This window comes from Gymnogyps californianus, chromosome 26 (assembly GCF_018139145.2).
Source record: "Gymnogyps californianus isolate 813 chromosome 26, ASM1813914v2, whole genome shotgun sequence".
Lineage (NCBI taxonomy): Eukaryota > Metazoa > Chordata > Aves > Accipitriformes > Cathartidae > Gymnogyps > Gymnogyps californianus.
Genome location: NC_059496.1, coordinates 1839198 through 1865548, shown reverse-complemented (window position 1 = coordinate 1865548; position 26351 = coordinate 1839198). Strand labels below are relative to the sequence as shown.

Sequence of the window (26351 nt, the reverse complement as noted above, 5' to 3'; positions counted from 1 at the left end):
ATCGTCCGTCGCACCGGCTCCCTCCGCCCACCAGCCGCAGGGATGCAAAGCCACCTGAGCCTGGGGACAACAGAGATACCACAGCCATCGGCGGCACTGGGGAGCAGGGCATCCTTCAGGGAGCAGGGCGAGGGGGGATTTTCTGACCAAACAGGACAGGATTGAGCCTTTTGCTGACGAGAAGTGAGGGCAAAGCCCGGGTCCTCTCTGCAGCTCACACCCAGGTCTGCTGCTGCTGGGAGCACCCAGGCAGCTCCCCCTGGCTGGTGGGATGAGGCTTGCAGGGTCTCTGCGGGGATGCGATGTGGTTGTCTGCAGCCAGAGGGATGGAGCAGAGCCCTGCAGCCCTGTCCTGGGCTCGTCCCACAGTACGAGAACAGAGGAGCCCAGGCCTGGTGGTGGCGCTGGGGCTAAGGCACTGCCCTGGGGGTAGATGCTTGCCTCCGTTCAGTGCTCAGCTCTCCCAAAGCAGAGCGGTCAGTCTGAGCAGGCAAAGCCCTCCAGATGGCTCCTGGGGATGCCAGGGTTTGTCCAGGGAGAACTTCAGCCTGGTACTGCCATGGGACCCCTGCTTTGGGTGGCCGTGTCACACACAAAGGGCAAATGGAGTTAATGCAGCATTTTTCCGGCACTCACCTGAGCAAATGACAGCAGCAGTGTTCCCGTGGGAGCATGGTGAGGCCCCCAGGGTGATCACTGGGGCACTGTGCCAGGTGGGCTTCAGTGCCGTCACAGTGGAAGGAGTCTCTCCAGACAGGGCCACTCTCTCTCCCAAAATGCTCTCCTCCAGGAATGGCCTCAGCAAACCCACAGTTGAGTTGACGACAGAGAACGTGGGCATCCGAGAGATCCCAGTGGGAGGCACAGAGGGTCCCCCAGGTCCCCAGCACCTGGACCTCCACCTTCCCCGCACACGCTGTGCTGCCGTTCACCAGCCCTGAACCCTGTGTACTCTGGGACAGAGGAGGAGGAGAGAGGGTGGATTGGTGCTCTTGTACCCTCAGGAGCTGGGGAGAGGCCAGAGGAACAGCATGCCTTCTTCTCCTTCTCAACTATTTCATGCTGCAGACAATGCCATCATCCCTCCTGTCCCCACACCCAGCCTAGCACATTCCTTGCTCTGTTCCCCGACCCCTGGCACAGCCCCCGTGTCCCTGAGCCCTTACGTGTGCAGGTGACAACAGCGCTGTTCGCGTGGGTGCAGGGCTGCTCCCTGGAGGACCCTCTGAGGCAGGAGATGAGGAGGGATTCATTCCCCACACACTGCAGCTCTCCTTCCCACATGGCACTGACCCCTTCTCCAAAGTGAGCTGCCTCAGCGACAGGCAGGGCTCTGCCACACTGCAACTCTCTGCAGACCACGTCAGCAGCTTTGGCACCAAAGTGTGAAGCACAGACAGTTTTCCACTGGTCCCTGTCATGGATCTCCACACGTCCTGAGCAGCGGCTTTTCCCTTCCACCAGACGGACAAATCCTGGGAAAAAAACCCAAACACCTGGCAGTTCCCAGAGTCCTCTGGCAGTTAAATGCCCACATCCTGCATCACCTCCAAGCAAGCTGTGACCAAAACTGCCCATTGCACATCCCAGAGGAAGCTGTTGGGGGAGTGTTGGTGACACAAACACATCCAGGCCCCCCTCCACCCCTTCTCTACACCATCACAGCACTCGAGGGTATGTGTCTGTCGCAGACTCACAGCCACAGGTACTGCTCAGACAAACTGCTCCCACACAAAGGTCCCCTGTGCTGCCTGGCATGGTTCCCCCAGCACCGCAGTGGTGGGAGTAGTTTGGGTCCAGGAGAAGTGGCCCAGATGATACTGACTGCTGCAGCCTGCTCAGCCCCTGCAGAGCTTTGGGCCAGGCAAGACCATCACCCTGAGGCAACCAGAAGCGCACCCTGATCCCAGGAGTGTTCCTGGAGTATTGGGAGGTTCCTTTTAGGTGGGAGATGTCTCAGAGCACAGAAATGGTGCAGCTGTTATCACGGCTGGTGCCTGTCCAGACCCCTCTGATGCTTGCCTGAGGGGGAAGGTTCTCAGTCAGGGACGCAACGCACAATACAGATCAATGTCCAGACAGCGGGACAGGAGACTCACATGCCCCCCTGGGCCCATGCCGGCTCTCAGGGAACAGCAGGTACCGATGAGGATCAGGAAATGCTGCCAAAGCCCCCATGTCATGGGGCAGTGTGGGGAGCCGTGGGCAGGCAGGTGAGATTGGGCAGTGGGTCAGTGCTGCCTGCACAGGGTCATGTCCCCGCGGGGCTGTCACAACCCCAGGGATTTCCCAATGCCAGCCTGTGACTGTGGTGATGTGGGAGGGAGCAGCCAGGGTCAAGCAGCCACCAAGCCCTGAGGCCTCGCACTGTTTGACCACACAGCTGAGCCCTAGGGACAGGCAGCAAACGTCTGTGTGCCGCCCAGCTCCACTCCTCAAGCCCAGCACTCATGCTCTCTGAAAAGCCCTTCTGATTCACTTGAGGTACTCATGACTGTGAAGAGGAATGACCCAGGAGGACCAGTCATCTGATGCTGTTCCACCAAGGTGTGGAGTGCCAAGCAAGTTCCCCTTGGTTACTCCAGCACAGGGACCCTCAGCATTGTTGGCTGGGAACTGGCAGAATGGGTGGAGATGAGTGGACACTTGGGGGCAGGGACGGAGGATTCATCTGCAGCCCAAGATACTGACTGAGGAGGACTAAGACACTGTGGCAAGGTTAGTTCACCCTGGGGTAGGGTCCCTCTGGGCTTTCCCCAGGGACTGGGACATCAGCAATGACTGTCCCACCTCGGCACATAGACCAGCATCACTGTGTCCTGCTCTGGGATCCCTTCTTGCTCCCTGAGGACACAGTCAAGGTCCCTTCCCCCATCCTGGCCCAAAAGGTGGGGAACAGGCTGACCCCTTACCTGAACACGTCACGCCAGCGTCAATAGTGTGAACACAGTCATGTTCACCCCATCCTGCGTGTTTGCAGTCAGACAGGGCAGACTCGGTGCCATTACAGCCAACGTCATCCATCCAAATGGGGCCAGATCCTGGCCCAAAGTGTGCGTACTGGTGAGCTTCAACAGCAGACCCACAGTCCAGCTGCTTACAAACCACTGCGGCATCGTCCATGTCCCAGTAGTTACGACACACGGTCCCCCACTGGCCCTGTTGTTTCACCTCCACTCTCCCAGCACAGCGTTTGCCACCATCCGCCAGCCTCACCTCCACAGCACCTTCAAACACTGACAAAGGACAGTCAGAACAGCGCGGAGCCCCAGCCCTGGGGGTCTGGGGAACCCTGCCCAGGTGGAGTCAGAGGTGCCAAGGTGGGAGCCCTCTCCCCTCCAGGCTGTCCCCGGGGCAGTGCAGGGCTCCCGTCTATCCCCACGGGCTGTGCAAGGCTGGGGGTGTGCAGTTGTGGCCCTGCTGGGTCATTTGTGGCCCCACAGCCTTTGGCACCTCCTTCTACCCCAACGGCCAGCTGCCACCTGCCCCTGGCCCATGCCCACCTAGGGCACCTGCTCCTCCCCACCCAGCACCCTGAGAAGAGACCTGCCCCCACAGGGCTCCCCCGAGCACACACTGCTGCTTCTCCCTAGGGCCCCCAGCTCCCCTGGACCACAGCCTGCCCCGGGCTCCTCCCAGCTTATCCTCTGCCTTCAGGTCTTGCTGTGTCCCCTGCAGAACAACACAATGATCCCAGTGAGCCCTCCCAACGCATGCCCCCTCCTTGTCCCTGGGCATCAGCCCAGCCCTGCCCTTGTCTAGGATCCCCCAGGAAGGTCACCTCTCTGCCAGCCTGTGGGAACAGACACCCGACTTCCCTTGTCCCCACACCCACAACCTGCCTCCCTCAGGCTGGAGCTCACCCCAATGTTCAATGCCCGTCCCTGAGTCCTTACGTGTGCAGGTGACAACAGCGCTGTTCGCGTGGGTGCAGGGCTGCTCCCTGGAGGACCCCCTGGGGCAGGAGATGAGGAGGGATTCATTCCCCACACACTGCAGCTCTCCATCCCACATGGCACTGACCCCTTTTCCAAAGTGAGCTGCCTCAGCGACAGGCAGGGCTCTGCCACACTGCAACTCCCTGCAGACCACGTCAGCAGCTTTGGCACCAAAGTGTGAAGCACAGACAGTTTTCCACTGGTCCCCGTCATGGATCTCCACACGTCCTGAGCAACGGCTCTTCCCTTCCACCAGACGGACAAATCCTGGGAAAAAACCCAAACACCTGGCAGCTCCCAGAGCCCTCTGGCAGCTACAAGACCACATCCTGCATCACCTCCAAGCAAGCTGTGACCAAACTGCCCATTGCACATCCCAGAGGAAGCTGTTGGGGGAGTGCTGGTGACACAAACACATCCAGGCCCCCCTCCACCCCTTCTCTACACCATCACAGCACTCGAGGGTATGTGTCTGTCGCAGACTCACAGCCACAGGTACTGCTCAGACAAACTGCTCCCACACAAGGTCCCCTGTGCTGCCCGGCATGGTCCCCCCAGCACCGCAGTGGTGGGAGCAGTTGGGGTCCAGGAAGTGGCCCAGATGATAATGACTGCTGCAGCCTGCTCAGCCCCTGCAGAGCTTTGGGCCAGGCAGGAGCATCACCCTGAGGCAACCAGTAGTGCACTCTAATCCCAGGGCTGTTCCTGAGGATTGGGAGGTTCCTTTTAGGTGGGAGATGTCACAGAGCACAGAAATGGTGCATGTATTGTGATGGCTGGTGCCTGTCCAGACCCCTCCAATACCTCTTTGGAGGGGATGTCCTCAGCCAGGGACACAGTGCTCTGCCCAGAGATGCACAGGTCCCAAGCCAATGGCCGGACAAAGGGCCCAGAGACTTGCATGCCTCCCTGGCCTCACACTGACTCAGAGGGTAACAGCAGGCACAGATGAGAGTCAGTAAGTGCTGGCAAAGACCCTGTTCCATGGGGCAGTGTGGGGATCGATAGGCAGGCAGGAGAGGTTGGGCAGGTGGTCAGTGCTAGCTTCATGGAGCCATGCCCCTACAGGGCTGTCAAAGTCCCAGGGATGTCTCAGTGCCAGCCCGTGCATGCGGTGATGTGGAAGGAAGCAGCCAGAGTCAAGCAGCTGCAAAGTTCCTAAGCCTTGCAGTGCTGGACCACAGAGCCGAGCCCTGGGGACAGGCAGTGAAGAGCTGTGTGCCACCCTGCTTCTCTCCTCAGGGCCCAGTACTCATCCTCTCTGAAAAGCCCTTTTGATTCACTTGAGGTACTCATGCCTGTGAAGGGGAATGACCCAGGAGGACCAGTCATCTCATGCTGTTCCTCCAAGGTGTGGAGTGCCAAGCAAGTCCCCCCTGCTTTCTCCAGCACAGGGACCCTCAGCACTGTTGGCTGGGAACTGGCAGAATGGGTGGAGATGAGTGGACACCCCGGGGCAGGGACGGAGGATTCATCTGCAGCCCAAGATACTGACTGAGGGGGACTAAGACACTGTGGCAAGGTTAGTTCACCCTGGGGTAGGGTCCCTCTGGGCTTTCCCCAGGGACTGGGGACATCAGCAATGACAGTCCCAGCTCGGCAGTTAGACCAGCGTCACTGAGCCCTGCTCTGGCGTCCCCTTCTTGCTCCCTGAGGACACAGTCAAGGTCCCTTCCCCCACCCTGGCCCCAAAGGTGGAGTACAGGCTATTTCCTTACCTGAACATGTCACTGCAGCATCGTGAGTGTGAGCACAGTTATGTTCACCCCATCCTGCGTGTTTGCAGTCAGACAGGGCAGACTCGGTGCCATTACAGCCAACATCATCCATCCAAATGGGGCCAGATCCTGGCCCAAAGTGTCCGTACTGAGGAGCTCCAACAGCAGACCCACAGTCCAGCTGCTTACAAACCACTGCTGCGTCGTCCATGCTCCAGTAGTCACCACACACAGTCCCCCACTGGCCCCTGTGTTTCACCTCCACTCTCCCAGCACAGTGACTGCTGCCATTCGCCAGCCTCACCTCCGCAGCACCTTTGAACACCAACATGGGGTGGGTCAGGAGAGTGCCAAGCCCCAGCACTGCAGGTCTGGGGAAACCCCTTCCTGGGTCGAGTCAGAGGTACTGGGGTGGGAGCCCTCTCCCCTGCAGGCTGTCCCCAGTGCAGTGTGGAGGTCCCTTCTATCCCCACGGCCTGCGCAAGGCTGGGGTGTCCAGTTCTAGCTCTGCTGGGTCCCCTACTATCCCACTGCACAAGGCACCTCTTCCCACACCAATGGCTACCTGCCCCCACCCATACCCACCTGCACCCTGCCCAGCCCTGCACTGGCACCCGCTCCTCCCCAGCCCAGCACCCCCTCAACAGCCCTGTGTACCAGGCCTGCAGCTTCCCATGCAAACCACCTGCCCCACCACCATCCAAACCCACCCCATGGCTTTTTGAGTTCCCAGGGAGCACTGAGAGAAACCTGAGGATCCCCCAACCCATCTCCTCTCCTCATCCCTGGTGTCAGTCCAGTCCCTGCACTGGGCCAGGCCCTCCACAAAGGATGTGTCTCTACTGTAGATGTCCCGCTCCCCTTCTCTGTGGGGTACACACTGCCCTCATAGGGTCAGGGCTCCCCTGGATTAAGGGGGCAGTGAGCAGCACACAAACCCTCCAGGCTACCCCAGAGGTTGGCAGTGCTCTGGGGATCTCTGGGGGCTGCCATCACCAGCTAGGCCACCACTGGCTCCAGAGGCACAGTGCTGGGCAACAGGGGGTACCCCACGAGAGGGTGTCTGTGAATGCAGCCAGCCACAGGCTGCCCTAAACACTGGAGCCCTGGAAAAGGAGATACTCTCTCCCACCCGCATGGGCACAGGGAAAGGCACAGGCTCCATGGACTTGAGCCCCTTCTGCCCCTCGTCTCAGTAGCACCTGCAAAGAAACCCCATTCCTAGGCGGATCCTGATGACCACCCTGGTAGCCCCTGGCCCTGGGCTGTGGGACAAGGCAGTCAGCACTTACCCCTGCACAGCTGTACCCAGAGCAGCAGCCACAGCATCTGAGGGGACAGGACTCCCTCTCGGCCCATCCTGAGCCTCCTGCCCTGCCAGCACATCCCTGCTGCGCCACACTCCCTGCCACAGCTCCTGTGGACTCATGGGACAATGATGATGAGAGGGCAATATATCTCTGCAGATGCCAGCCCAGCTACAGGAGGAGCCAATCAAAGCAGCAGCACCTTTTTAGACATTATCGGGAGCTATCTCCCCTCCGACACAGCCCAGCCCTCCAATGAACTTCTCCAGCGCCATTCATGACCATATATGAGGGATGGCTCCACTGCAGGTGTCACGTCACTGTGGTGGCGGTGCGTCACAGGACAGGGCCGGCTGTAGTGGGGGAAAATGGATTTTTCATGCCTTGAACCCTGCTGTGTGGACCAGGAGCACTGAGCATCTCCTATACCGGGCACATCCAACAGCCCAAGGTGCGAGTGTCCAGCCATCCCCGTGCCATGGGAACCACAGGGCTGGGACTGCACCAGGGCTGTGTCAGGAAGGGAAGGAAACAGCCCCTGCCCCTGCTTCAGATCCTGCTGTGCTGGAGCAGCAGCTGGGAAAGGGCCTAGCTCAGGCCAGAGCCCCATCCCAGGAGTGCTAGCTTGCCCGTTCCTCCCTGGAGAGCCCCATGGAAGGTCCCTTGAAATGAGCTGGAGCTGGGACATGTCCCTGCCCTGGCAGCAGACACGCAGCCCAGAGGCTCAGACGTATCCCTGCCTCTTGACATGTCACCGAGGGGCCGTTATTCCCCATGGGTGGCTCGGGAGCTGCAGCCTGCAGGTGCACAAACCACAGCCCACGTGGTCTCACAGCGCTCTCCGTGCTCCCCCCACAGCACCCGGCAGGAAGCCTGTGGTTTCCTTCTGGCACCGTGCCCAGGCACATCCCTGCGGTGCCCCCGAGCCACCCCCACCCCGACTGCTCCAGCCAGGGCTGCAGGGGCTGCTCCTTCAGCCTTGCAGACACAGGGCACGGCAGATCCCGTTCCCTGTCTTGCCCTTCTGATGGGGCACACGGCTGCTCTGCACCGAGTCCCACAGACTGGGGTGTCATCTGTGACGTTACCTCACACCCTCCTATGGCCACTGCTGTGTGCTCATGGGTTATACTGACGGTGACCTCACACCCCTCCTACTGCAACCGCTGTGTGCTCATGAGTTGTTACACTGTCAGACGTGTGTGTGCTGTGTATGGACTGCTGCTGCTAATGATGGTTCTTCCAAAACCCCATATTTGGTTGTGGTCTAAATATTGACTTGGTGACATCAGAAGCACCTACACAAACTATGTGCCAGCTTCTGCCCTATCAGCTACTCAGGCACCAGCGACATCACAAGCTCATACACAGCTAGTGCATGCTCCTGGCCTATCTGCTATTCAGCCACAGGTGATGCCATAGCATCTACAGGTGATATTGGCCTGCTCCTGGCCTATCAGCTATTCAGACACCAATCACCTCAAAACCACCTGCAGAAACTGTGGGCCTGCTCCTGCCCTATCAGCTACTCAGGCAGCAGTGACATTAGAAGCACCTACACATGCCATGGGCCTACTCCAGGCCTGTGAGCTACTCAGGCATGAGTGACCTCAGAAGCACAGACGCAAGCCATGGGCCTGCTCCTGCCTATCAGCTTCTCAGGCACCAGTGACCTCAAAACAACCTACACATACCTGTTGTGGATTAACCCTGGCCAGCAGCTACCTCCCACACAGTCGCTCACTCACTATTTCACTAAATAGAAAGTTAATTCTATCCCAGCAAAACCAGTAGAATGCCAGATGCCTGCTCCTGCCCTATCAGCTTCTCAGGCACTAGTGACCTCACAGGAACCTATACACCCATTTGCCATGTCCTTGCTGTTGAGGTACTCTGCCTCCGGTGACCTCACAAGCACCTGTAAGGGCCATGCTCCTGATCAAGGCTATCAGCTATTCAGCCAAGAGTGACATCACAAGTACATACCCAAGCCATGTGTCTCCCTCCTCCCTATCAGCTACTCAGGCACCAGTGACCTGACCACCACATATCCACCTACTTGCTATCTGCTCACCTATGAGATATCAAGGCACAAGTGACCTCACAAGCTCCAACACAAGCCATGTGCATGCTCTTGGCCTATCAGCTACTCAGGCATCAGCAATCTCACAACACTTCCACAGGCCATGTGCCAGCTCCCAGCCTATGATCTCCTCAGGCACCAGTGACCTCACAAGCACATACCAACCTATTTGCTCTGTGCTCGTGTGGTGGGGTGACCCCATGTGGCAGCCCCCACCCAGTCACTTGCTCACTCCCCACCAGCAGGATGGGGGAGGGAACTGGAAGGGCAAAAGCCAGGAAAAAAGTCTCATGGGTCAAGATAAAGACAGTTTAATAAGTGGAGAAGTAATCACTCACAGCAGGAGATTGATGCCAAGCCAGTCTCTGAGCAAAGAACACACACCCCTCCCCAGTTTTACTGCTGACCATGACGTCATACGGTGTGGAATATCCCTTTGGTCCGCTGGGGTCAGCTGTCCTGGCTTTGTCCCCTCCCAGCCTTCTCGCTGTGGGAGGCGAGTGAGAAAGAGAGAAAGCCTTGATGCTGTGCAAGCACTGCTCAGCAATAGCTCCAATGTCAGTGTGTTCTCAACACTGTTTTGGCTACCAAGGCAAAGCACAGCACCATAGCGGCTGCTAACAAGAAAACTAACTCCGTCCCAGCCACACCCAGTACAATCTCCACCCCTTCTTCCATACCAGTTGCATCCTGCTCAGGTCCTACAGTATTCAATACAAATGTACATTACAGCCACCACCCCCACCCCCTTCCCCATCCTTTCACATGACATACACACAGCACACTGGCTTTGGCTGGTGTGGCTCAGGTGGACCTGGACAGGTGCCAGCACACTCCTGACTTCTCCCCTCACTCACTCAGCCAGAGCTTTTTGAAACATTCCATCAGGTTAGTAACCTAAAGACAAGGAAATCTAAATAGCACCAATCTGCACCACACAGTGGTCTTGCAGGTAGCTGTGAGACCCCCACACCCATGGGGAAAGGGAGTTCCCCACTACCACCCTACCTCTCTGTTTGGCACCTCAAAATCCACTTTGCAGTTCATGGGCTCACTGGCTGTTTCTTCTGGTTCACGTGGTCTTTTCTGAGATCCTCTTAGGGTCTTTGCTATATTGTCCCCATGCGCATATTCTTCTGAAGTTGGCATTTTGTCCTGGTTTTCCATGTTGGCAGACAGCATTGCCTGAGTCTTGCAGCACCGAGAAAAGCTCAGAGGCTGCCCCAGTGACCCTGCGTGGCCATCCTGCTGGGCTGGTCTGGGATGTTGGGGCCTCCTAGGCCACTTCCCAGGATTGGGCTCTTCTTTCCAACCCAGACAAGTTCCCCCAACCCAGACATGTCTGGGCTTCTTCTGCAGCCCGGCAAAGTGGGGGACCTCGACCCACACTTGTACTTTTCTTTCTATTCACATTTAAACTCTAATTCTTCATTCATTAGCTCTTATTAAAGAAGGTTTCATCCATTTCATACCTATATGATAATGGCTATATACATTTCATTTCTCTGGCTTTATAAATGTTTATATATATATAAAAATACATAGATATACATTTATATAGATATATAAATGTATACACATACATACATGTATAGAAAGGTATATATATTTAAAATATTGTATCTATTAATAAATAAATAAAAATATATTTCTATATATTTGGACACTCATATATATATATTTTAAAAATATATATCTTGTAATACAAGTATATATTTTTATATCTGAGCACTTCCTTGTCCAAAGCAGGCAGGCAGCCAGTCACAGGGCTGCATGAGAACATGTGGGTATGATGGTGTCAAAAAATGGCTGCCACCCAACCACAATGCAGCATGAAAACATGTGGGGAATGAGGCTGCGAAAAGTGGCAGCCTCCCTGTACGTAATGACAGGGGGCTTCCTTTGCTGATGTGCTTCTGGGTGCACGGGAGGGGAGGCTCCTTTTGCCAGCCAATCATAGCACTTCCTGAGAACACGTGGGTTTGATGCTGGCAAGCAGTGGCTGTCAGCCAAGCACAGAGCAGTATGATGTTGAAGAACATGGCAGCTCACTCCCATAAAATGGCAGCCCCCATTCATAAAATGGCAGCCCCCAAATGGCGGCCAAACAAAATGGCAGCCCCATGGTATGAGGGGAAGGGCCTTCTGGGTCAGAGGTACTTCCGGGTAAAGCAGAAGGGGTGGCCGCTCCTTCCAGGCAATCCCCACAAGGCACGTGACCAGTAGAGGGGAGTGACTTCCGGGGCAAATGGCCCTCAGGCAGCTGGCAGCGGGTGGGCAGGGCATTGCTCACGTCTTACCTGCAGTACCGGTGGTGCCTGTGCTCCTGGCGTGTTCCAGGGCAATGAACCAAATAAGCACAAGGAAGGCACGTGGTGAGGTAAAAATGCTTCTTTTGCGCCGTGGTCAGATAACGGGTCCCTGTGGTGTCAGAGCTTCAGTGTTTGTGCCTGAGCTAAGAACTTTCCCCGACTCCGTGCGCTTCAAGACGCACAACCCTTCTCAAAAAACCCATTACGGGACCCTCCTGGGTCTCGTGTGAAAATCTGCGCTACTGTGCTGAGGATCCCCTCTGAGCAGGGATGGCACAAAGCCTTTTCCATGTGCCTCCTCACCTGGCCATGGTCTCCCTGTTTCTCAGCACCTGAAGCCCCTCTCCATCTCCTGCCCATCCCTGAATCTGGTGGTGGCAGTGCTGCACTCTGTGGTGCTTCCAGCAGTGAACCCCCTCATCTACAGCATGAGGAACCAGGAGCTCAAGGATGCAGTTAGGAAAGGGCTTACATGAAAGGTTTTGCAATAGTGATAAACTCTCCATCCCTCTCCCAGGATATCCCATCCCAAATGGGTGCTTTGATGTATCATCGTTACTGTTACCAGTCTCATTAGCATTAGCTTTATCAGTATTGTTACTTGTGGTGATCATGTTCGCAGACAAATGTTTGGATTTGTCTCACTTGTCCAGAGGCATGAACCTGCTCTGTCTCACCTGGAGCCTGTGTAAGAGTGTGTCTAACACTGGGGCGGAGCTGACTCCCCCATAGCCTCTCTGTAATAAACTGGGATCTCCCCAGTGCACTGGGGAGATTAGCAGCAGTCCTCCCCATCCAGCTGGAGCTGCTTCCCACCCTGACCAGCAAGGCCAGTGTGGAGTCACCCTGTGACCCCAGGCACCACAGCCAAATGGCTCTGCAGAGCAGCACCGCCAGCTTGGGACCCTGCAGGGATGATGGGAAGGGGCCAGGAACAGCCAGGTAGATCAGCAGAGGGTTAGGGAGAGCTCAGAACAGAGATGACCTAGGCTGGAAATTGCCTCAGAGACAAAAATACCAGCGTTCACCTAATCCAAGACAATGCCCAGACTGTGGGTGCCCTAAAGCATGTTCATGGTGCAGAGGCAGAAGTCCTCACTGTCCTGGTGCTCCACCAGGCCTGGGTAGTGGATGAAGAAGGGCCGGTGCTCACAACTACCCATCTCTTAGTGCCATCGCCCCTCCTCAAGGGTGGCATCGAAAGGGAGGCTGGGACCCTGCATCAGGGCTTGCACTGAAGGAAGCATGCCTCAGCAGCCCTGTGAGTTTGCTGCTGTCCCTCAGTCTCTGTGCCCAGCACATGTCCTTGACACAGCCTCCTCCACCCCATGCGCTGTCCCTCACCCCAAAGTCACCCCCAGTCCTAGTTCCCCCTAGCAGCCATTTCCAGCCCTGGCCATTCACCATGGTGCAGCTGAGGGCTGATCTTTGAAATGTGACCAGCCCCGTCCTCTTGCTGGGCTCAGTGTGTGCACTCGGGAAACACCCAGACCTGCATGGTCTCAGACATGCCCAGAGCCTGGCAGACCCCAGAGCAGGGCTGTCTGCAAAGCCTCACGTGGGCCATGGCCAAGGCAGGGAAGGGGTCGGGTGCTGGGGCGAGCAGTCAAAGCCAGACGGCCACAGGGGAACGGGGCACTGAGGTCTGTTGTGGGAAGTGTGCCAGGAGGATGTTTCCCCAGGCCTGAATGCACTCTGTCCTGAGTGGTGCCTGCAGGGCAGAGCTCTGGGGCCACCTGTGGGGATGCAGGGCTGGGCCAGCCCAGGGACAAGGACAGGGATCTGAACAAAAGCCATGACCCTCCAAGAAGCTGATGGAAACCCCAAATTCCCCTCCATTCCCAGGCAGGCAGGGCTGTCACCCCAGTCAGTGGGATTGCTCCGGGGACTCAAAAGACACCCTGGGGTGGGAGGTGCAGGGCAGCCAAGATTGACCCCAGCACTCCCAGCTGCCCCTCTGCAGCCAGAGCAGCTCTCCAGAGTTGGACGAGACTCGCTGCTGCTCTCTCCATGGTCAGAGCTCTCTTGGGGCTGCAGCCACTGGCACTGCCTGCTGGGAGCCCCAGACCTAGTTCTGAGCCCCAGTGCCCTGCACCGCAGCTCTTAGTACTTCCCCTCCCATGCCAGCATCTTCTCTCAGGAGCACCACCAAGTGCATTACTCCCTGACCAGGTATGCAGAGGAGCTGCTGGAGGACTTCTCTGCTCACCCCTTCTGCCGCCAGCTCTGTCCCGGTGTCAGCCCACAGGCTCCGCCATAGTTCCTCGGTGTTAGGTGCTTGGCGTCTTGACATGGCCTTCGCTGAGCCTCTGCAGGGACCCCCAGTGAGCGTCTCTGCTTGGAGCTGGCCACCACATGCTGGCTGCAGTCACAGGGGATCCTGGTGAGGCCACATTTGGAGAGTAGGTTGTGATTGTCCTTGGTCAGAGTAGGGGTGAGGATCTGACAGTCAGGAAGGGAAAGAGAGGACAAGAGACAATGAGGACAAGAAGCAGGAAGGGAAATTTCAAATGAGGTTTAACGGGAAGAAAAATCACCTTGATAGTTGATTAGTACTGGCTGCAGGGCCCAGAGGTTTTCAAAACTCAACTGGAGAAAGCACTGACCAATGCATTCTAGCTGACATGTTCTCCCTGCTCAGAGCAGATAAGTAGCACTAGACACCTCCATGGGTCCCTTCTGACCCTTCTTGGCGGTATGTCTGGAGATCGCCTAGTCGAGTCCCCACTGCTCAAGCAGGATCAGCTAGAGCGGGTTTCCCAGTAGAGGATCCAGCTGGGTTTTGAATATTTCCATGGATGGAGACTCCACAACCTCTCTGGGCAACCTGTTCCAGTGATCAACCACCCTCCCAGTAGAGAAGTGTTTTATTGTATTGAGATGGAAGTTCCTGTGCTTCAGTTTCTACCCATTGTCTGTCACTGTGCAGCAGGGAGAAGACTGTGGCTCCCTCTTCTTCATTCCCTCCCATCAGGTATTGATACACATTGATAAGATGTGATGAGCCTTCCCTTCTGCAGGCTAAAAAGTCCCAGCTCTCTCAGGCTCTCCTCCTGAAGGATGCTTGTGTGACTTCAGAATCTTTGTGGCCCTTTGCTGGACTCGCTGCAGTAAGGCCATGTCTCTCTTGTAGTGGGCAGCCCAGCACTGGACACAGCACTCCAGATGGGGCTTCCCCAGTGCTGACTAGAGGGGAAGGATCACCTCTCTCGACCTGCTGGCAAACCGCTCCTGAATGGAGCCCAGGGGGCTGTAGGCCTGCTTTGCCACACAGCCACACTGCTGGCTCATGGGCAGCTTGTTGCCCTCCAGGGCCCCCTGGTTCTTCTCTCGAAACCTGCTTTCCAGCCAGTCAGCCCCCAGCCTGTACTGGTCCGTGGGGTTATTCCTGCCCAGGGACAGGACTTTGTGTTTCCCTTGCTTAAACTTCATGAGGTTCCTCTCTGCCCAGTTCTCCAGCCTGCCCAGGTCCTTCAGTGCAGCAGTGCAACCAGCTGCTGTATCAGCCACTCCTCCTGTTGTGGTTTAACCCCAGTCGGCAACTAAGCACCACACAGCCGCTCACTCCCTCCCCCCCGTTGGGATGGGGGAGAGAATGGAAGAGTAAAAGTGAGAAAACTCGTGGGCTGAGATAAAGACAGTTTAACAGGTAAAGGAAAAGCCACACACGCAAGCAAAGCAAAACAAGGAATTCATTCACTACTTCCCATCGGCAGGCAGGTGTTCAGCCATCTCCAGGAAAGCAGGGCTCCATCACGCATAATGGTTACTTGGGAAGACAAACACCATCACTCCAAACGTCCCCCCCTTCCTTCTTCTTCCCTCAGCTTTCTATGCTGAGCATGACATCATAGGGTATGGCATATCCCTTTGGTCAGTTGGGCTCAGCTTCCCAGCTGTGTCCCCTCCAAGCTTCTTCTGCACCCCCAGCCTACTCACTGGTGGGTTGGTGTGAGAGGCAGAAAAGGCCTTGACTCTGTGTAAGCACTGCTCAGCAGTGACTAAAACATCCCTGTGTTAGCAACACTGTTTTCTGCACAAATCCAAAACATAGCCCCATACTAGCTACTGTGAAGAAAACTAACTCTATCCCATCCGAGACCAGCACACCTCCCAGTTTTCTATCATCCACAAGCTTGCTCAGGATGCCCTCGGTCCCATCATCCAGGACTGTCATGAAAGGTTGAATAGAATGGGACCCACTGGTGCCTATCCTCCAGCTGGACTTTGTGCCACTGGACACAAGCCTCTGGGACCAGCCATTCAGTCAGTTCTCAGTTCACGTCATTTTTTACTTATCTAGTCCATACTTGCTCAGCTTGTCTATAGGGGTATAATGGGAGACAGGCTGACAGCTCCCCGCATCCTCCTTCTCGCCCTGCTTCAAGAGAGGATTTCCATTTGCTGTCTTCCAGTCCTCAGGAACCTCACCAAATCACCATGACCTTTCAAACAGGATTTCAAGTGGCCTTACAATGACATCAGCTGGCTCCCTCAGCACTCATGAGTGCATCCCCTCAGGTCCCAAGGACTTATGCACAAGTAGTTAAAATGTTCCCTAAGTTCCTGAGACTCCTGCACCAAGGGCAGGTCTTCCTTGCTCCTTGCCTCTGGTCTTGGGGCCTGGGATTCCTGAAGGTTGGTCTTACCTGTAAACTCAGAGAGGAAGAAGGCGTGGAGGACCTTGGCCCTTTCTGTGCTCTCTGTCACCAGGGTCCCTGCCCCATCTAGCAGCAGGCCTACATTTTCCCAAGCCTTCCTTTTACTGCTGGCATTGTTGTTGAATCCTCTCTTGATGCCATTCACATCCAGATTGAATTACCCGATGGAATGCGAGATGGGCTTTGGCTTTCCCAGCACCCTCTCTGAATGCTCAGGAGGTTCTTGGTGCCCTCCAGAAACCTCCTGAGTGTCTTGTGCCCTGCTGTGCTGCCCCTCAGGCAGATGCCAGCTGGGTAAGGTCCCCCATGAGGACCAGGGCCTGCGAATGAGAAGCTGCTTCTGCTTGTCTGAAGAAGGCCTCATCTGTTGCTTCTTCCTAATATGGTTGGTCCATAGCAGATACCAACTACAACATCACCCACGTTGGTCTGCCCACTAATCCTGACCCATCAGCTCTCATCTGGCTCATCACCTGTCACTAGGAGCTCCATGCTTTCCTGCTGCTCACAACTTTCCCTCCTCACTGACCTTCCCCATCCTTCCTGTCATGGTTTGACCCCAGCCAGCAACTAAGCACCATGCAAGTGCTCACCCCTTCCCTTCCCAGCGGGATGGGGAGGAGGATCGGGAAACAAAAGTAAAACTCGTAGGTTGAGATAAGAACAGTTTAATAACTAAGTAAAATAAAATATATGAACTAAGAATAAATATAGTATAAGAATAATAATAATATAACAAAAAAAGAAATAAAACCCAAGAAAAGACAAGTGATGCACAATGCAATTGCTCATCACCTGCTGACCGATGCCCGAGTCACGATCTGCACCTCCCCGCCAACTCCCCCCAGTTTATATACTGAGCATAACATTCTATGGTATGGAATATCCTTTTGGCTAGTTGGGTCAGCTGTCCTGGCTATGCTCCCTCCCACCTTCTTGCACACCTGCTTGCTGGCAGAGCGTGGGAAACTGAAAGTCCTTGGCTTAAGACAAGCCTACTTAGCAACAACTAAAACATCAGCGTGTATCAATATATTCACACAAATCAAAACACAGCACTGTACAGTTACTAAGAAGAAAATAACTCATCCCAGCTGAAACCAGACCTTCCTAAAGAGGCACTTCCATCCATGGCCCACTCCAGTGATGTGAGGTATCTGACCATGTCTCTGATATCTGAGTGAGATTATAGCTCAGGACTGCCCACAGACTCCTATTCCTCCTGTTTCCTCCCAAGCTGTGTGCATTCCTGTACAGGCACATCAGAGGTGTGCCCAGGCATACGGATTTCCCTGCTCAGATTGAGGGCTACTTGAAAGGTGACCACAAACAGCCCTGCTTGTACCCCTTGCTTCACCTCTGACTGTCTTCTTCCCTGTTTCCCCCCTCCCAAGTTCTTCCCTTTGGTCATCCTCAAACCCTCTCACACAAGAAACCCACCCCTGGTTTCCCTTTACCCACTGGCCCTGGCTTTGCTTGCCTCGTGCCCTCTGTTGGTGTTTCTGGGATGGCTGCATTGGGAATTCTGACTTTGGTCAGCAAATCCATTAAACTAGTACCTCCTTCTATTACCTCATGTCCTGCAATTCCTCCTGCTGTCGTCTTGTTAGAGCACCACAGGACAGGGTGAGCCACCTACAGACACACATTAACAGCTGACACAATGAAGCTTCCGTTCATGGGAACCTTGAGAAACTCTGGGATTTGGCCAACAGAAACCTCACCAGGTTTTACAAGGAGAAGTGGCCAGTCCTGCATCAGGGCAGAATAGCTCCGTGTATCAGGGCAAGCTTGGAGGTGACCGGCTGAGGAGTGACCCTGAGGAGAAGGCCATAGCTGCTACAAGGGATGCTATAGGAGCCAGTAGAGCATGTTGACCACGAATAAGGCCAGCTGCATACAGTCCTTAATTAGGAGGAGTGTGGCCACTCAGGAGTTACCTCTCCCTTGACTCATCAGTGGTGTGGCCACATCTGGAATAATGTGTCCTGGTGTGGGGCTCCATGTTCTGCAGGAGTGGAGAGGAACTGGAGAAGGTTGAGAGGACATCTGCCAAGATGGACTTAAGGGCTGAATCACATGAGTTGTGAAATGGATTCCTGTGTAGAGGAAAGAGCATGAGAAAGGAAAAATTTGAGAGTCTGAGACTGGGCATGAAGAAAAATGAGATGTCACTTGAAGGGGAGTGCCATGGTGCAACAGGTCACCAGGGCAGTAAGGGGGTGTGTCTGTGATGAGCCAATGGCTTTGTGTTTCAAAGGCATCAGTACAGGTAGGAACATGCGAGGGTGAGAGCAAGGTGGGGAAGTTAGGATAGTGTGTCGACAGCCTGCAGGGAAAGAGGAGCAGGCATGGGACAGTGTAGGACATTCTGTGGTGGAGATGGCTGACAGCGCTAGCTGTACAAGAACTGATTTCGACAGAGAGATAGGAAGGGATAGCTATAAACACAATGAAGGAGCTGATTAAGGAGTTAATCTGACTTGTGAAAGATGGGGCAAGTTTCTGATTTCCTGAAGCTCAAAGCAGCAACCAGATACTTGGGAAGTATCTGAACGAACAAAAAGCAAGGCAAGGAGGAAATGTCTCCGCAGCACAAGACTCCTGGCGCAGGGGCTCCTCAGGCTCCTCCTGCTGCCCCTGCGACAGAACAGCCTGCCCCAAGCTGCTGCATGCAGAAAGAAGTTTCTCTTTGTAATTTCTTCCCCCCGTAAGCACAGAGTTGCTTCTTTCTTCTTCTCCGGGGAATTCCCCATCCCCAGAGAGCCTTTCCCCAGGGCAGTGTGTCCATGCTGGCCTAGCCAGCCGTTACTTCCCCTCCCTGTGCTCCCTGCAGGGCCCTGAGCTGGCTGTGCTGCTCTGCAGGGCAGGCGGGTGGTGGTGCCCAAAACACACGAGGAGACAATCCCAGGCAGATCCCTGCTGATCATTCAGGGATCACGTCCCGGGGCACTGGGCATGTACAGGTGAAGGCTCAGCCCAGGCCCATTCCCAAACGCATGGCCCCATGTCCTCCACCCCTCAGCCCACGGAGAACTTGAGCACAGCAGTACAGCTTTGTAAGTGGAAGTTTCTGCAGCCTGCCCTTCATTTCAGCTTTGGAAGAAGAGCCCAACCTCCAGACACCGGCCCTGAGGAAATACCCTTTTATTGCAGAGATGTGAGACGGGAGGCCAGCTGTACCGTAGTGCCAGACACAAGTACAAAGGCCTCTGGGTCAGACAGGCTGCGTTCATGCCCCTGGAGAAGTGGTGTGGATGCAGACATTCCTGGATAAACTTGGTTATCACAGATAAAATGCCCAAAGCACAGGAGGTTCTTGAGGTACATTGGAAATCACTTGTGAAGAGACACGTGCAGCTTACTGCTGCTGACAGAAGAATAATTGAATCAGTTTCTTCAGGGTGTCTGTGAGCTCCTTGTTCCTCATGCTGTAGATGAGGGGTTCACTGCTGGAGGTACCACCGAGTACAGCACTGCCAGCACCAGGTCCAGAGCTGGTGAAAAGATGGAGGGGGCTTCAGGCAAGCAAACATGGCAGTGATCAAAACCAGGGAGACCACAGCCATGTGAGGAAGGCACATGGAAAAGGCTTTGTGCTGTCCGTGCTTAGACGGATCCTCAGCACAGACCTGAAGATCTGCACATAGGGCAGCACAATGAAAACAAGGCACCCTGAAGATAAAGAAAAACCAAAGAGAAGCAGCCCAGCTTTCCTGAGGTAGGAGTGTGAGCAGGAGAGCTTGAGGATCTGGGGGATTTCACAGAAGAACTGATTCAGTGCATTGCCTTGGCAGATAGGTATTTGTCCTTGTTTCGGTTGGGACAGAGTTAACTCTCTTCTTAGTAGCTGGTACAGTGCTGTGTTTTGGATTTAGTGTGAGAATAATGTTGATAACACTCTGATGTATTAGTTGTCGCTAAGTAGCGCTTATCTTCAGCCAAGGACTTTTCAGTTTCCCATGCTCTGCCAGCAAGCAGGTGTGCAAGAAGCTGGGAGGGAGCACAGCCAGGGCAGCTGACCTGAACTAGCAAAGGGGTATTCCATACCATGGAACGTCATGCCCAGTATATAAACAGCGGGGAGTTGGCCAGGAGGCGCGGATCGCGGCTCTGGCATCGGTCAGCGGTGGTGAGCAATTGCATTGTGCATCACTGGGGGTTTTTCCTCCCCCCCTCCTTTTTTTTGTTATATTCCTTTTCATTACTACTATTATTAATTATTATTAATCATTATTATTGTTAGTATTATATTTTACTTTAGTTATTAAACTGTTCTTATCTCAACCCACGAGTTCTGCCTTCTTTCCCGATTCTCATCCCATCCCACCGGGAGCTGGGTGGGGGACGTGGCGTGAGGGAGCGGCTGTGTGGTGCTTGGCTGCTGACTGGGGTTAAACCACGACATGAGTGTAAACAGGTTTCTAGTCAGTAGGCTTGTCTGACGGAGCCCTGCACTTGGTCACTAGCCTGTGTCCTGTGTTCTCATTAGAGCCTATTTCCAACTACCTCCGGCGTGGGTGCACTCTCTGTTCTTAGTGGGCATGTGTGAATGGCAGTGAACTTCAAGCTAGACTCACCGGTGAGTAGGTTACGAGGTCTGTGTTACAGCAAGTGGAGCAGGGCCGCAAACATCCTGGACTCCAATGCCTGGGTGCATGCACAGGGGAGACCAGGAGGATCTGAGTCCAGGTGCTGGATAGAATGAGTGCCTAAGGCACACCTGGGTCTTCTCCTAGAGAGACTGATGGGCTGGAGAAGGCTTACTGGCTTCCTCCTTCCCACTGGCAGCACAAGACTCACAGGGTCCTGCTCACCATAGGCCTCAACGCTGCAAGAGCTGAGGAACTTGCGGAGGAACAGCATGGTGCAACTTGGCAAAACGGGCTCTAAGTCCTTGCCAGGCCTGGCTCTCCAGACTGTACCTGCACAGGTTGATCAGGATACACTTCTGCAGCTGCCACCGGCATTGGGTGGGCACCAGTGAGGACCCTCAGCTCCCTTCAGTCAGGGGAGCAGTCTCTGGAAGCAAACTGTGTTGTAGAGGAAGAAGGTGGCCAAGGTGTCTGGGAGTCACTATCAGAACCCAAGTGTGAAAGGAAAAATGCTCTTGGTTTTGACAGAAAGAAAAGTTCATCTGGAGTCGAAGTGTGGGTCAGATCTTAACTCGATCTTAACTAGTTCCCTCAGCCGCTCCTCATAAGACTTGTGCTCTAGACCCTCCAGCAGCTTCATCGCTCTTCTTTGGACACACTCCGGCACCTCAATGTCTTTCTTGCAGTGAGAGGCCCAAAAATGAACACTGTATTCGAGATGCGGCCTCACCAGTGCCGAGTACAGGGGGACAGTCACTTCCCCAGTCCTGCTGGCCACACTATTTCTGGTACAAGCCAGGATGCTATTGGCCTTCTTGGCCACCTGGGCACACTGCTGGCTCATCTTCAGCTGGCTGTCAACCAACAGCCCCAGGTCCTTTTCCACCAGGCAGCTTTCCAGCCACTCTTCCCCAAGCCTGTAGCATTGCATGGGGTTGTTGTGACCCACATGGAGGACCTAGCACTTTAGCCTGGTTGAATCTCATACAGTTGGCCTCAGCCCATCAATGCATCCCTCTGTAGAGCCTTTCTAACCTCAAGCAGATCAACACTCCCGCCCAGCTTGCTGTCATCTGCAAACTTACTGAGGGTGCACTCGATCCCCTCGTCCAGATCATTGACAAAGTTATTAAACATGACTGGACTCAATACTGAGCCCTGGGGAACAACCCTTGTGACCGGCTGCCAACACTGGATTGAACTCCATTCACCACAACTCTTTGAGCCCGGCCAGCCAGCCAGTTTGTTTACCCAGTGAAGAGTGCACCCGTCCAAGCCATGAGCAGCCAGTTTCTTCAGGAGAATGCTGTGGGAAACAGTGTCAAAGGCTTTACTAAAGTCCAGGTAAACAACATCCACAGCCTTTCCCTCTGCCACTAAGCGGGTCACCTTGTCAAAGAAGGAGATCAGGTTAGTCAAGCAGGACCTGCCTTTCATAAAGCCATGCTGACTGGGCCTGATCGCCTGGTTGTCCTGTACGTGTCGTGTGATGGCACTCAAGATGATCTGCTCCATAACCTTCCCTGGCATCGAGGTCAGCCTGACAGACCTGTAGTTCCCGGATCCTCCTTCTGGCTTTTCTTGTAGATGGGCATCTGTACTGGTTTTGGCTGGGATAGAGTTAAAATTCTTCATAGGAGCTTGTACAGGGCTATGTTTTGGATTTGTGCTGGGAACAGTGTTGATAACACAAGGATGTTTTAGTTATTGCTGAGCAGTGCTTACACAGAGTCAAGGCCTTTTCTGCTTCTCACACTGCCCCACCAGCGAGTAGGCTGGAGTGCACAAGAAGTTGGGAGGGGACGCAGCTGGGACAGCTGGCCCAATTGCTCAAAGGGATATTCCATACCATATGATGTCATGCTCAGCAATAAAACTAGGGGGGAGGTTGGTGGGGGTGCTGCTGCTGGGGGACTAGCTGGGCATCTGTCAGCTGGTAGCGAGCAATTGTTTTCATTTGCATCACTTGTTTTCTTGGGTTTTATTTTCTCTCTCTTTGTTTTATTTTCCTCTTTTCCTTAGAATTCTTTTTAAAATTTCTTTTCAATTATTAAACTGTTTTTATCTCAACGCATAAACTTCTTTCTCACTTTTACCCTTCCGATTCTCCTCTCATCCCAGAGCGGGGGAGTGAGCGAGCGGCCGTGTGGTGCTTAGTTGCTGGCCAGGGTTAACGCATGACACCTACCAATGGTTTGAGTGGAGAAACATTGCTCAGAGGATCTTCTCAATTTGTATTGGCATAGTTTATATCTCTACAACCTATGTGTTGTGATGTGTTTCGATTGCTGCATGGCCATTTGCAACCCCTCACACTACTCTGTCCTTACGAACTCCTGGTTGTGCTCCATGCTCATCTTTAGCTGCTGGGGAATGGCATCTCTATCCATGCTCAGCCCCACCGTCTTCTATGCCATTAGACCCTCTGTGCCCAATGTAGAGACTGCTTCTTCTGCAGCATCATCCCTTTGCTGAGAGCAGCCAGCATGGCACCAGCTCCTATGAAACATGAGCATTGCTCTCTCCTCTGCTGTGTTGCTGAGCTCCTTCACACTGTCTTCTGTGCTTTATGCCTGCATTATATGCATCATCCTGAGGATAACCTCTGTGCAAAGCCACAATAAGGCCTTCTTCACCTGCATATCCTTCACCTGCATATCCTATATTTCTTCACTCACTATCGCAAATGCTAGCGGCATGTTTGACCATGTGAAGCCTGAAGAGAAGCTGCTTTGTTGTAAGCTGTCTGCAAATGTGCAGGTTCCTCTAAGGAAGTGCATTCAGGAGAAGAATAGTTTTAGATAACGTAGGTGTCAGCCAACAGAGTCAGAAGACACAACCCTTTGAGTGTTTGAACTGACCCAGACAATGGAAACTGGGACTGCCACCTCTGATTCACTGATTCACTGTGCTCCTACTGCTGTAGGTGACTGAGCTTGAGCTTTTGCTCAAATACAGCCAGCGGCTTAGTCTCAGAAAGTTTTCCGGACGAACCCAGTGCAGAGATTCCCCTATGCCAGACTAGAGGCAAAGAACAAGCCGGGCATTTGGGATCTAAGACTAGCCTGAGCCCCAAGCTAAAATGTCAATGCAAACATGGAGCACTGCCCTATACGGAACTTCCCATTTGACTCCTTGTGTAAGTGCTACGCATTGTGCCCTGGGACAGAGCCTGAGGGGACAACACAGTCTGTGGAGAAGCTTTGTTTCACTCCTTCAAACCCTCCCTCTCCTCCCCTCCCTCTCCTCCCCTCCCTCCTCCCCTTGCATTTTGAATCATCCTGGGTCTGGAGCCATCTGCTCTGCTCCTTTCTAGGTCTACAAACAAATGTAAAGATGAAGGGAAAAACATCAGTCTTTATTGCATAGATTCTTCTTGTGCTTCCTTCTGTTAGATAAGTATTTTGATGTTAAAAAATAATAATAAATCAGAGATTTGAGACTTGAATAGTGAGTTTCATCTACTTGCTGCAGGTGCCTGTGAGAACTTGTTTTCCCAAGGCTCCCTCTGCAGTCAGTGGAGACAAGAGAAAACGCTAGAGGCTGGGTCCTCCCAACCTATAACTGGCATGCAAAAGAAAGGTTACAAATCTCTTCAGACACTCTTCTCTTGCTCTGCCTTTAGGTCAGGACATTTGATAGTCATAGCAATGAGCAGCTGTTTCGAAACAATGCATTTCAGTGCAGACGGATGTCAGATGAGACTGTGTGGAACCGTAATAAATTTCAGTCATTATTTCAAGTACTAAAGAAGGCAAGTTATACTTGGTCCCTCTTCTACCCCCTCCCCCTTTGCTGAAGAAACAGAGAGCAAGAAGCTGTGGAAGAAAGCAGGGCATTACAGAAGAGATACTTGACATTACTTCTTTTGAAATCAACACATTCTCAGGGATTCCTACTCCAAAAAGGCAAGTACTGAAAAGTAGAAAGAATAGCTTTCAACATACATGTTTGGTTTGATTTGAATTGATTTGATTTGATGGTTTAGCATTTGTGCAATAGAAGAGATGAGTTTGGCACATAGGTGTGACAGATGTTTGCAATAGGTCTGAGTGAATTTGGAATTTCCCAGGAATGGGGTGAAATAGCTAACAGCCTCTTTAAAATCTTCTGTCCTGGAGAAAGAATCCTTTGTGAGTGTTTGAAAAAGGTAGAAAGAAGACAGGAAATGCTCTGAGGACTCTAACTGAAATGTACAACATAAAAATCAGGGTGTGAGCAATGCTTGAAGGACTCTCTCTCTCTGTGTTATATAGGAAGATTGCGGGAAAGGAAAGAAGCAGAAAAGGAAGGACCGAACTTTTCATCCAGACTGTGAAATTATCACACTTGCTTTTGCCATGTTCCTGTCTCGGCAGGATGAACTGAAATTCAGCATGGGAGCAGAAAATGAATCTGCAGTTACTGAGTTCATCCTAGAGGGTTTCTCGGGGCTTGATCAAAGCCTACAGCTCTTTCTCTCTCTGGTCCTTCTGCTCATAAACCTGACAACAGTGATGGGGAACGCAACCATCATCTTCCTCGTGTGTGTGGATCACCGCCTGCAAACCCCCATGTACTTTTTCATCAGCAATCTGTCCTTCCTGGAAATCTGGTTTACATCCTCCACAAGCATCAAATTGTTTGTGATCCTGAGTTCCGGTAGGAGAACAATCTCACTAAGCAGCTGCTTTGCCCAATCCTATTTCTATGTTGCTCTGGGCTGCACAGAGTTTGTTCTACTTGTTGTCATGTCCTTTGACCGCTATGTTGCCATCTGCCAGCCTTTGCATTATGCTGCCATCATGAAGCCTCAGCTCTGCATCCACCTGGTTGTTGCCACTTGGGTCATAGGCATCACGCTTTCGAGTTACCATCTGGTCCTCCTCTACAAGCTGACTTTCTGTGGCTCGAACAAGATCCACCATTTTTTTTGTGACAACTCGCCCTTATTCAAATTGTCCTGCTCTGACACCAGCCTGCTTTGGAAAATAGACTCTGTTTTATCATCATTGGTCATACTGGGTTCCTTATGTTTAACTCTGGTATTTTACATGGCATCCTTTTCTGTATTCTACACCTTCCAGCAGCCTCTGAGAGGAAAAAAGCTTTTACTACCTGTTCTTCCCATCTCATCACCTTGGCCATTGCATATGGGAGCTGCATTGCTCTCTATGTGTGTCCTTCAGAAGATGTTTCCTTGGAGACAAACAGAGTTGTAGCTTTGCTGAACACTGTCCTGTACCCGTTCTTAAATCCGTTCATCTACAGTCTTAGAAACAAGACTGTGATACTGCCCTAAACAAAGCCATTGCCCACGCAACAATGCAGCTTTTCCCCTAATCCTGGTGCATTTCTGGACAGCAATTCCAATGGTCTGCTCTCATATGTTAAGCAGTACCAATGCATATGTATGTAACCTCCAAATACAGATGCCTCAGGAGATTTATGTTCTTGTTGGATTGTGTTAGGTTAAGCGATAAGAAGCTCATCTGCACACACAAAGAAGGCACTGACAATGGCAGGAGGAGTAACTCAGTTAATACCCTGCCCCAGCTGCTCCCAGGCCCATCACAGGAGAGCCACCAGCTCATCAAGAACCCATCTCCACAACCTGAGAAGAGCAGTGCTGAGCAGTGCTTGCACAGCGTCAAGGACTTCTCTCTTTCTCACTCGGCTCCCACAGCGAGAAGGCTGGGAGGGGACAAAGCCAGGACAGCTGACTCCAACTGACCAAAGGGATATTACACACTGTATG

General features: G+C 53.4%; 1 protein-coding gene and 1 pseudogene across 1 annotated transcript in view; one reads left to right on the top strand and one right to left on the bottom strand.

Moving 5' to 3' along the window:
- The window catches only part of LOC127025984 (scavenger receptor cysteine-rich type 1 protein M130-like), a 7515-nt gene extending 1528 nt beyond the window's left edge, over positions 1-5987 (bottom strand). Inside the window, exons 1-3 of the mRNA XM_050911117.1 lie at positions 5657-5987; positions 3367-3372; positions 2913-3227 (exon numbers count right to left, since the gene is read on the bottom strand). Coding sequence (XP_050767074.1) covers positions 2913-3227; positions 3367-3372; positions 5657-5987 — 652 coding nt within the window. The remainder of the gene's footprint in view (positions 1-2912; positions 3228-3366; positions 3373-5656) is intronic.
- Positions 5988-24990: 19003 nt separating this feature from the next.
- Positions 24991-25936, top strand: LOC127026035 (olfactory receptor 49-like; annotated as a pseudogene).
- Positions 25937-26351: the final 415 nt, after the last annotated feature.